We start from the raw sequence: 11,803 nt of genomic DNA on the forward strand, positions 1-11,803 counted from the left end.
GGCATTGGCCCGAGAAAAGCATGACTTGGTGTGTCAGCTGGGGATGGCAAACAGAGATAAATACACAGAATCCAGTGGAGGTGATGATGGGGTCCCATCAAAGGATTCTTAGGGGCTCTGTGGAAGGCACTGGGCCTGGGATGCCATGGGTTCCAGGTCATTGACCTCTACATACAGAAGAGACATGGCCTAAGATGAGATTCCCTTAGGAGACAGAAGCAACCTGGGCCTGCGTGAGTTGTAGAAGTTTATTGGTGAGATAGGGAAGTAGGAAGAAAGGCCTGAAGGAGGACAAGAACTCACATGCTGTGAGCACAAATCCTTTCATCGATGGGACCAGCCGTCAGAGGTACTCTCAGCTATAGAGTCTGCAGTCATTACGCAAGGGACAATCAATAACCTGGTGTTTCCCCAGAGCTGGTGTTGCTTTAACAAGAGACAGTCCTTGCAGGTCTGTCAGTGGACCTGTCATCTCATGTACCCATGGAGCACACTACCTGGGCCAAATAACTACCTGGGCCATGGCATGGTGGGGACAGCAGGAGAACTGGGATGGCTAGAGAGAAAACCTTCCTCTGAAGGGGGTGCGCAGGCCAGAGGAAAGGCCAAGTCTTTCTCCTTGGCAGTGCTTCAGGAAGGCAAGCCTGGGTTAAGAGGTATATCCTTCTCTTGGTGTGAAGGCAGAAGGGTGTGCTAGAACCCTTGATTCTTAAGAAAGACCAAGGCACAGAGTTATAAGAAAGGAGATGTCAGTGGCAAAGCAAAGCAAAAAGGAGATGATGACAACGCGACAGAAGAATTTCTTGGAGGGAGAGTCCATGAGAAACCAGAGCAAGGCGTCTGAACGGCTGTCCTTCACGTTATCGTGTGGTTTTCTTGGTGGGTAGGCTCACAGCTGGGGTCTTCCCAGGTGGGAAGTTGAACTCACTTGCACTTCCCAGCCTAGTTTTGGACTCTCCTCGGGGGCTGCAGTTCCCGCTGCCAGTGACACAGCCCCCAGACAGGATGCTGTAGCCCCTACCAACGGAGCTGGGTCGGTAGCCATAGGTGCCGGTGCCGCTGAACCCAAAGCTGGCTCCTGAGCCTGCGGTCCCAGCTGTGGAGCTGCTGATGACTGCTGTGGGGGACAGGGTGGGGGGACGGTAAATCCCAGGACAGGGCTGACCCAAAGCCCCCTCCAACCTCCCTGCCCCAACTAGTTTAAATGTCTCACTCTTAAACAAACCCTCCACAGCAACCGTGGACTTGAGTTTAGTGACACATGTTCAATTCCTGAGCTGCTCTAGCACCAGGAGAAACAGCCCAGATCCCAAAGGACCCACAAACCCAGAGCCATCTCATTGTTTGAACAAACAGGAGTATCACGGGCTTCTCCCAAAGAACAGCTGATGCCCAAGCATCATGTAAACCAACAAGTCTTGCATTTAACTTAAAACATTCTTAATTTTTTTCAAAGAAGCTCCTGATGACTTGATTCAGGAGAGTTCTTGCCAGCTTATCTCAGGAGACCAGACTGAACCCTGTGGAGCAGCATTGAAACTGGTTGTGCATGGCGAGTCTGTGCCCGGGTCTCTATGAGTGAGGAAGTGCCCCCCTCCCTGTTCACTTGTCATGCAGGAAAGCCAGAGTGGAGGGGGTGGCAGAAGGAGGGTGGGGCTGAGCGTCTCATCCCAGTGTGGGTGAGCTTTTTGGGGAGGGGCCAGTGTGAAATGTCAGGATGTGATGAGGAGCTGACTCCACAGAGGAAGAGGCAGCAGGGAGCAAAAAAGACGTTTAGGACAATGGTGGTCCACCAGGCAGAGAGAACCCAGGCTGTTCCATGGGGGTCCCAGTGGTAGGGGACCACTTATTTGGTATTCATTAACGGACTAAAAATATTCCTTCAGGGGCATGACATACTCACATATGCTCACAGAATTGGTGAATTCTCCAGACATCCTGCACGGGGAGACAGGCACAGGTAAGTCTCTATCATGTGGCATCGGAGTTACCCACACCCCAGCCTAAAACCATCGGCTGGACTAAACTCAGCCTCCGCAAGCCCTCCAGCTGGCCAGGTGGCATTAACTGCACCTGTTTGACCTTCAGCACCTCTCTCTCCCTCCTCATTCTGCTCTTACCCCTTTGGAGACATTCGAACTTGCAACCCGGGAGCCCCCAGTAGCAACACCACCTCCCGGGGGGAGGGCCCTGCTGTTGTGCTTCTCTTTGGCCCACTTTATTTCTATGAGGCTACTGCCTGAGCAAATACATGTGTGGAAATACTGGCATCAGGAGTTGCCACTATGAAACTAATGAATGATTTTAGGACCAATAACTTCTCTCTGGATCTCCTTTATAAAAATGGTGCTGGGTTAGAACCGAGTTTTTCAAATGTCAGTGCTTCATGTACCACCCTTCCTACTGTTGCTATGACCATGTACAACTCCTACTGTTGTATATTTAGTATTTTTCATGGACTCTGCCCTTTATAACAAAACCACATTTCTCTTTATATCACCAGGGTAAATAGAAAACCAGAATTGCTGGGCCAAAAAAGAACAAAACAGTAGAAGTAAAAATAAATATAATGAAAAGAAAGCATACAACTTTTTTTATATTTTTAGGGGCACACCAGCAGCACATGGAAGTTCCCAGACTTTGAGTCGAACTGGAGCTGCAGTGCTGGCCTATGCCACAGCCACAGCAAGGCCAGATCTGAGCCATATCTGCGACCTATGCTGCAGCATGTGACAACACCAGATCCTTAACCCACTGACTGAGGCCAGGGATCGAACCTGCGTCCTCATGGATACTAGTCGGGTTCTTTACCCACTGAGCCACAATGTGCTCTCCAATAAAACAATTTTTTTTTAATTTTTTGGCTAGATATCGCTGTCTTCCCAGAGATTCTGAACCTGCGATCTATGATCTCTTTACTAATAAGTATATTTACAGGTGTCAGGGTGATGATAGACACACAAGAGCACCATGCTGAGACTGTCTCCCTGTCATAGTCTGAAGACTAGAAGGAGAACCATGAAGGAACTCACCATCTTGTTTATTATCCTATGGATGCTGTTTAAGGCTGTGTTTATAGGTGACCTAAAAAGTATGTCCAACTCCTCCAGTAGCCTGTCCCACACACCTGGGAAACTGAGCCAAAAGATGCCCAAAGTCCTTCCCACCCTAACATTCTAAAACACTTCGCATCACCCACCGGCACTCCTCGCCCTCCAGCAGCTTGCGGTAGGTGGCGATCTCGATGTCCAGGGCCAGCTTTGTGCTCATGAGCTCCTGGTACTCGCGCAGCATCCGGGCCAGCTCCTCCTTGGCCTGGTGCAGGGCACCCTCCAGCTCGTCCAGCTTGGCCCGGGCATCCTTCAGAGCGTTGTCTCCCCGCTGTTCGGCATCAGCAATGGCCGTCTCCAGATTGGAGCACTGAGGGCCAGGAGGTAGCATCTCTCCTTGAGTTCTAAGGCACCCTGGGCCTCATTTCAGTTCCCCAAGTACTCTCTATCCTGCCCCACTTCCTAGAGCAAAGCCGCATACATGGCCAAGGAGTCCTGATACCCTGGGACTAGGAGCTTTTTATTCTCAGCCCCTTCTCTTTCTGAAAAGACCCTTTCAATTGTTGCAAAATTCAGGTGGGTGCTAAGTGTAGGGGATCAGAGCAGGGGTTCCCTTTGAGGAGGGGGTTCTGAGATGGAGGACCCAGAGAAGGAGAAGGAGAATGAGGGAGTATGTGATTGAAAGTTCACCCCTCCCTTGGGGATGAGCCAGGAAACCCCAAACCCTCTTCACCTGCTTCTTCACACTCTCGATCTCCGAGTGCAGCCTTTGGATGAGCCGGGTCAGCTCTGAGATCTCGTTCTTGGTGTGTTTGAGGTCATCCCCATGCTGGCCGGCTGCCAGCTGGAGCTCTTGGAACTAAGGGAGAGGGGCCAAAGCAGGGACCCAAGCTCAGCCTGGCAGACTGTGCCTTTTTGCCTGGGGAGTATGGCAGAGGTGAGCAGGGGTCCCAACTTCACCAGCCTCCCACTCAACCATCTGCTCATTGGACTGATTTATTCACCTTAAGCACAGTTGATCTCACTGATGATTAGATGTGGCCGTAAGGACAGTTGAAAGTCCCATATTGTCCACACCAGAGCACAACACAACTGCGATTATGAAACTCCTCTGCCCATAGCTTTTCAAAGTCAAGGCCCAGTTCTAACTCTTAGCTTGGCACCAAGGTGCTTTGAGATTGGGCATCCACCAGGCTCTCCAGACTCATTTCTCACTAACCCTGCCCATCAACTAAGTGGCTCTCCACCTGTACCCAACACTTCCAGGTTCCATAATTGGCCCATGAGCTCTCAAGTCTCTGAATCTGTGCATGAACTTCTCCCTCCAGCTGGAAAACTTTCCCTCCTCCAGGAAGCCTTCCCTGATCCCCTGGTTGGGTGTACTTCTGTGCCCATAGCCCCTGGCACACCACTTATCACACTATACTGTGATCACACATTTCTATGCCTTTCCCATCAGGTTCTGAATGATGGGATGATGGGACCTTTCATTTTATTTCTAAATTCCCAGTATCTAGCACAGGGTCTGGCTAGAAAAGAGGTCTGATGAATGAATGAATGAATGAACCAAAGAGGGAGCTGATGAGCTGCCCATCTCTATTTTCTCTGACTTCCCTTCATAGTTCAGCTGGGCCCCAGGATACTGGAAATCTTGCTGGGCCTAGAGGCATATGGTGTGTGTGTGTGTCTGTGTGTGTGTGTGTGTGCGTGTGTGTGCGTGCACATGCATGTGCACACCTGTGTGTATGGTTGGGGTAGATTTTGCTATACCCCAATACTACTAGTCATAAATTTTGTGTCATCTACTACTAGTTTGGGATTATTTTTGCCTTTGATGTTATCCATTGAGTAGTCAACAGAGTACTCCATTTCTACCCCAGAATTTGGCTTAAAGGGAATACCAAAAGACATGTGACATTCAGAACTCTGGTGGCTGTGCACTGCCTGTCTGTCTCTGGGTGTTTGGCCTTTCCACTGAGATAAGAGTCATCTTCTCTGGCCCCAGCATAGCCCTAGATTCAGGGTTCTTCTTAAAGGTGCCAAGCCCGCATAAGGTGTTGGGGCAGGGGGGAAGGCTTCTCACTGTGTTCTTGTGTTTTATCTTCGGTGCTAATCTGGGGACAATAAATCCTATTCCAGTTCAGATGGCCTTCTGCTTCTCTGCAGGATGCAGCTTTCTCTACCCACTGACACAAGAAAGAGAAATGAACTCCCCAGTTGTTGTTTTGTTTTTTTTTTTTTTCATTTTAGGGCCACACCCCCAGCATATGGAAGTTCCCAGGCTAGGGGTAGAATCAGACTGCAGCTGCTGGACTACACCATAGCCACAGCAACACCAGATCTGAGCCAAGTCTGCAACCTACACCACAGTTCATGGCAATGCCAGATCCTTAACCCACTGAGTGAGGCCAGGGATCAAACCCACATCCTCGTGGATACTAGCTGGGTTCTTAGCCCTCCGAGCCACAATGGGAACTCCCAAATCCCCGGTTCCGATACTAGGCTGTCTCCTCCTGAGGCATATGAGAGAGCAAACTCTTGCCATTCAGCCTCCAACCCTTATCATAAACACTTCTCAACCAGAGCCACCACCTTACTTGCCATCTAAACACCATGAAAGCGACAGTCATATATATTCAGATGCAGCTCCATCACTTACCAGATAAATGACTTGACAAGCTACATAAACTCTTTGAGCCCCAGCTTCTTCATCTTCAAAAGGTGAATAATAATGATAATAATAATAAGCCATCTTGATACTGTTTCTCAGACTATGTGAGTACTTGCCCCTAACTGAAGAGGGGCAGGTGTGAATACCCTCAAGCAGCAAACAATCCTCAAATCACGTCTGTGCAGACCTGCCTAATTCTTCTAGAAGGAACCTGGGATTAAGAACTAGTCACTGACATTCCGGAGGGGTTAGACCACACGGCCATCCCTGACCCCGGCTTGTAGCAATAACATGGAAGGATTTTGAACTGGGGACTTCAGTTTGAACCTTCATTAAGAGGTCCTGGCCTGAGTTCTCTCCTAGGCCTTGAAAGCTTTCCTTCCTCCCAGCCCTGTAGGCCAAAATTTTCTGTCCCTAGGGTAGCAAGGAGGCAAGGGGAGGGACAAGATAAGGTCTCAAGAGGGTGGATTTCCCTTGAGAAGGAGCCTGAAAAACAGCAAGGACAATTAGGAAGTAGCCACCTTGATGGAAGAAACCAAATTATCTAAAGACTCATTTTCCCACCCACAACCCATTAGAGGAGTTAAGATCTAAGGGACTCAAACTCCCCCTTTCTCTTTGGAGCTGGACTTGAATGAGAAAGTAGGAGTTACCTGATCTCAGATCACACCCAAGAGACCCCCTAATTTACTGTAATTAATGAGGGAGTTGAGGTGCTAACTACCTATGTTTTCCTCCTTCCCAGACTCAGCCCAAAACTCTTTACCTCCAAAGACATTGTGTCCTAGTTCCCTAACCTCTGTCTTCCCGGCATTGATGATTCTGACACATTCATTTGCACTCAGCTGCATGTGTCCTCTGATAGCTTCATGGTTCCAAAGGACAGAGCTGCCTCTCCTTCTCTTGGGCTTCCCCCAGTGCCCAGGGCAATGCTGTGCTCCAAGCAAGCATGTCAGCCATGCTGAGAGGTGGGACTGGACCAGAGGCCCAGAACACGTGACTCTGGGGAGTTGTACAGCCTCACCTTGGTCTGGTACAGGGCCTCGGCCTCGGCTTTGCTCTTGAGGGCGATCTCCTCGTACTGGGCTTGGACCTCCGCAATGATGCTGTCCAGGTCCAGGCTCCGATTGTTGTCCATGGAGAGGATGACGGATGTGTCACTGATGTGGGACTGGATCTGAGCAATCTCCTGCGGTGGAAACAAAGCAACGTGAAATGCCTTTTGTGAGCAGCAGAAGGTGCCAAGGTGATGAGCCTGCCCTAGCAGGGGAACCCCCCAGACCCTCCCCAATAGACGTAAGCTATAGTCCCCAAAACTTCCAAGAATGGAGTTTACCAGCCTAGAGGTTCCAACACCACATCTAAAAACTGTTGAATGGGTTTGAAGCAACCTGAGAAGAAAACAGTCCCTGTGTCTGATACCTGAGACAGGTCAAGAGTACAGACGATGAAGCGGAAACAGCTTTGCCACCACACCAGAAGCAGAAGGACACAGGAGCCCATGGATGCTTGGCCAACAAACTTAAGCTTGAAATCAGATGGTTACAGAGGCAGTAGAAAGGATGTGAGAACTTTCCACCTCCATCTCTAGGGCTTTCACACCTAAGACTCGAGGAAATACTCCAAGCAGCAGAGAGAAGATAGACAGAAATGAGAATATTTAAACTGGCTGAAGGTCAATGAGAACCCCTTAAGGATCCATGGCTTTCTGAAGGATGTGAGAGCAGGACAAATGATGACACACATCATTTGGGGACACCAAGATAGATGTCACTCTTGCTTTGATCTGTAAAGCTCCTAGCATCCAAATGCTAGACATTCCCCAGGCTCTTAAAGTTCCTGATGATTAAGCGGCTGCTCGTTTATTCATATGTCTGTCCTTCTAGAAGACAAAGCAGGGGTAAAGGTGGTTAGGGGAGCCTTACCCCCTCGTACAGGCACTTGAACAACTTGATTTCTCCGTCCAGGGCATCTACCTTGGCTTGCAGCTCCACCTTGCTCATGTAAGCTGCATCCACGTCCTAAGGGAATCCAGAGACCTCCTGATGTGGCCTTTCTTAGAGCCCAGACAGGGCTCCCCCAGGAGTTGGTGCCCCCAACACCAACTACTGCAGCTAACTGCCCCAGGGAATGAAGTCATGACCCAGGGGGCAAGAACCTGACCCCCACCCAGGACTCAGTGTGAGACCTTGAGCCAAGATCCTTGTGTCTCTGAAACTCCTTATGCCCCATCCACAGATGGAATTTTTTTACTGCCTCTCTGTCTGAAAGGGGGCATGGGTGAGGTCCCATACCCCATATGGTCAGTCATAGAGCAGTCAGAGCCAAGGGTAGCCAAAGACAGGCAGCCAGGGAAGGTGGACCTGCAGCCTCTCTCAAAGCATGTGCTTTTCCCCAAGCCACCATGGACATGGCCTGGGAGTGACTGTCCACATCTGTATTCCTGCCCATTCATACAGAACACGGGGAAGGACAAAACGATGTGTGCTAGATAAACATCAAGGTGTCCCAAGGTGTCCCCAAGCTGCACATCCTCCCATCTTCTCCTTCTGGCACTTGGGCTCCAGGCCTTTCCACAGAGGGCACAGATCCCAGTCTCCCCTCTGGTCCACCCCCCCCCCAATTCCACTCTGTAGGAGACTAGGGGACACTCTCTCCTCACCTTCTTAAGCACCACAAATTCATTCTCGGCACTCGTGCGCTTATTTATTTGCTCCTCATACCTGCAGAAAAAGCATCACCATGAGAAAAGTGTGTACGTGAGTGTGTGTTTGTGTGTGTATGTGTGTTCTCATCATGAACGGAGATAAGAGACGCCCATATTATATATCTTTTAACAGATATTATTCTACATCTTTGCAAATCTGTCCAATTCTCTAGGACTCTGGCCAGCATTGTGGGCAGGGTCTGAAGCAACCCCCTCCAGAGCCAGGTGCCTGGATGGTTCGGGTCAAGATTTCCTGTGAAGTCTTGAGACTGAAGAGGTTCTTCCTCCTCCCACTCAGCGTCCAAATCCCAGGAACACACTGTAGCCCCTCACAGCCATGATTCTTGTCACCCCCCCCACCTGACACCCTTACTAATAACTCCACCCCATCCCCAAGCATGAGTCCCAAGAAGGTGGCCAGACTTTCCACAGAGGGAGGAGCATGGCCCAGATGTCCAGGACCTGACGGGAGTGAGAGGAAGCTCAACAGAAATGCCAGCTTCCTGCCCTGCCAGGGATCGGGCGGGGGGAGGTCTCCTTGGAACTTGAAAGCAAACTGAGTGAGCTCAGGACCCCAGTGGGGTGTGCACCCTTGGGGTCTTTTGAGTGGGAGAAGGAGGGAGGGGGCTGAGGAGGTAGCCACCTGCCAAGACAGCCCAGCCACTGCCTGGGAGACTAGCTGTTCACCACCCAGCCCTCATGATCACCCAGAGACGGCACTCATCTGGCCTGGCCAGGCAGAACTGCTCAGGATGGGCCACTCTCACCTGAGCTCAGCACCCCTGAGGCCGGTGCCTGCAGGGAAAGCCCCATCCCGGGAGGCAGTGAACCCGGGTGCAGGGTCCTGCTCACCTCTTCTTGTAGTCCTCCACCATGTCCCGCGTGCTCCTCAGCTCTGAGTCCAGCCTCACCCTGTCCCCGGACAGCACCTCCAGCTGCTTCTGCAGGGTGCTGATGTAGCCCTCGAGGATGGGCTCCAGGTTGTTCTTACAGTTGTTCAGGTCCAGCTGCTGCAGCAGCTCCCACTTGGTCTCCAGCACCTGGTTCTGCTGCTCCAGGAACCGCACCTGGAACCCAGTCAAAAGACATTCAACCAATGGCGAGAGGTGGTAGGGTTTCCTTCCCTGGACAGTAGCTGTGCTCTCATACATTAAATAGCCTCATCTCTCAGGAAAAAAAGGCACTCACACCCCTCCCCACCCAGGCCCTTTGTTGGACTGAGGTTCTCCTTCAAGGAGCAGCCACTAACATCAAGAGGGGCCTCACCACTTTCCTTTCCATCTAGTCAAGATCTTTCTCCTCTGCACTTGTCCTAACTTGCCTGGACCAGTGTCAAGTTCAGCCTGGGCTGCCTCTCTAGGGGGAGTCCTTAGACAGGTAAGCTAGCCCATACTGACCTTCATGCTCTTGGGGACCTCTACTCCAGGCCTAGTGGCCTGGTCTGTGCTCCACCACCCTCCATCTCCTTGGTCACAGCCTCTCCCAGCCCAGTCAGAGGCAGGTGCCCAGCTGATCTGGGGTCTTGGGCCCTCCTATGTTGCTTTCATGTCTGTCTGGCTGTGCTCTCCCAAAATTTCCCCAGAGAGAGAACCAGGCTACTCAAGTTTCAGACTATGAATATCGTACTATTCCCTTGCTTAAAACTGGTGGGAATTCCCATTGTGGCTCAGTGGCTTATGAACCCGGCTACTATCCATGATGATGCAGGTTCGATCCCTGGCCTCGCTCAGGGGATTAAGGATCTGGAATTGCCATGAGCTATGGCGTAGGTCAGATGTGGCTTGGATTCTGCATTGCTGTGTCTGTGGTTTAGGGTGGCAGCTGCAGCTCCAATTGAATCCCTAGCCTGAGAACAACCATATGCCATGGGTGCAACCCTAAAAAGCAAAAAAGAAAATGAAAAAGAAAAACTGTCTGGGGGTTCCACATCACCTACTTGGTCACCTCCAAGTTCTTGCACTCTTCACAGCATGCCAGCCCCTCTCCCCCCATTCAACAAACACTGCACAAACCCAAGGTCCCTCCTTTCCCCAGAAAAGTCCTATCATGCTGCATGTGACTGCTCCCTCTCCCCCATCTGCCTTTCCCCATCTCCTTCCAGCAAACTACTACTGGTGCTCATTGTCACCCATGGTGAGCTTCCTCTGCTCCCCTAAGCTCAGGAAATCACTACTTCCTAAACCATCCCACCCCTTTGTTCCACAGTAGTTCTCAAACTCATCAGCATCACCTGTGGGCTTGTTAAAACATGGGTTCTGGGTCCTACTCCCAGAGTTTGTGATTCAATAGGTATGAGGTGGAGCCTGAGAACATGCATGTCTAACAAACGCCATGTGATGCTGATGGTGCTTGTTTAGGGACCACTTTTGAGAACCACTGATCTAGTGCACTCACCCCCATCTGCCTTGCCTTCCAGTTTGGGGTGTATTATAGGCTACGAGTCTGTCTTTCGACCAGAGTTTGAGCTGGTCTGGATCCCATGAGAGGAGGAGCAGGCCCTTATGGCTTTCTAGATATTCTAGGCTGACCCATGCCTTGGCTTTCTCCAGAAAGTCCCACCTTGTCGATGAAGGAGGCAAACTTGTTGTTCAGTGCCTTGATCTGCTCCCACTCCTGGGCACGAACTTTCTGGATCTCAGGGTCCAGCTCCACGTTGAGGGGGACCAGGAGGCTCTTGTTGATGGTGACCTGGTGGATGCCCCCTGTAGGGGACACAGGTGGACACACGGGCCCCAGGGCCATGCTGCCAAACATGCTGCCAGCAAAGCCACTGGTTCGGCCTCGGCTTAACCCGTAGTTCCCTGCCCGCCCACTGCTACTGGCCATGTTGAAAGAGATGCTCCGGGTGCCCCCCAGGTTGTACAGGCTCCGGCTTCCGAAGTCCCCGCTGAACGGTTTGCCCCCTGCTCGATAGGAGGATGAGCTTCCCCCTGAGAGCACAGCTGAACAGCCGCTGAAGCCCCCCTTGGAAGCAGCTCCTGACTTGTAGGTGAATTGGCGACTCATGCTGGGGAAGCCAGGGATGGAACGAGATGCTAACTCTGGTGAGCTGAGATGTGGCTCATCAGCCGCTGTCTCCGGCTCCACTTTTATAGGGCTCAGGAGGGGGCCATTGCCCTAATTTGTGGGCTTAGTTGCCTGGGAGCAAGAAATCATTTTCTTCCAGCAAAATCAGAGATACCGGGTGAATAACTTGAAAATCCCCCAAGTGTTGGGCCTACAAGCCTTGGTCCTGTAATTTGAGTCTTATCTAATTAACATAGGATAATTAGGCTGACCAAATCATCCCTAGAAAGATCTCGGCTGGGAGGTTTGTCACAGCCTCAATTACCCTTCCCCAGGGCATGTGGTCGGGGATCAGACTGCGGGGGTGTA

The 11,803-nt window shown here is 51.1% G+C and overlaps 1 protein-coding gene across 2 annotated transcripts; it reads right to left on the bottom strand.

Annotated features, from left to right (window-relative positions):
* Positions 235 to 11,488, bottom strand: LOC100511079 (keratin, type II cytoskeletal 73). 2 transcript variants are annotated; one of them, XM_021091693.1, is made up of 9 exons: positions 10,988 to 11,488; positions 9,281 to 9,495; positions 8,384 to 8,444; positions 7,647 to 7,742; positions 6,746 to 6,910; positions 3,784 to 3,909; positions 3,200 to 3,420; positions 1,904 to 1,938; positions 235 to 1,114 (listed from the first exon to the last, which is right to left on the bottom strand). In XM_021091693.1, exons 1-9 carry the CDS (start codon positions 11,432 to 11,434, stop codon positions 861 to 863), a joined length of 1,620 nt encoding a protein of 539 aa, XP_020947352.1. In that variant the 5' UTR covers positions 11,435 to 11,488; the 3' UTR covers positions 235 to 860. The 2 variants fall into 2 exon arrangements, with proteins under 2 accessions (XP_020947352.1, XP_020947351.1); XM_021091692.1 differs by having other exon boundaries at positions 247 to 1,117; positions 10,988 to 11,483.

This window comes from Sus scrofa, chromosome 5, assembly GCF_000003025.6.
Source record: "Sus scrofa isolate TJ Tabasco breed Duroc chromosome 5, Sscrofa11.1, whole genome shotgun sequence".
Taxonomy (NCBI): domain Eukaryota; kingdom Metazoa; phylum Chordata; class Mammalia; order Artiodactyla; family Suidae; genus Sus; species Sus scrofa.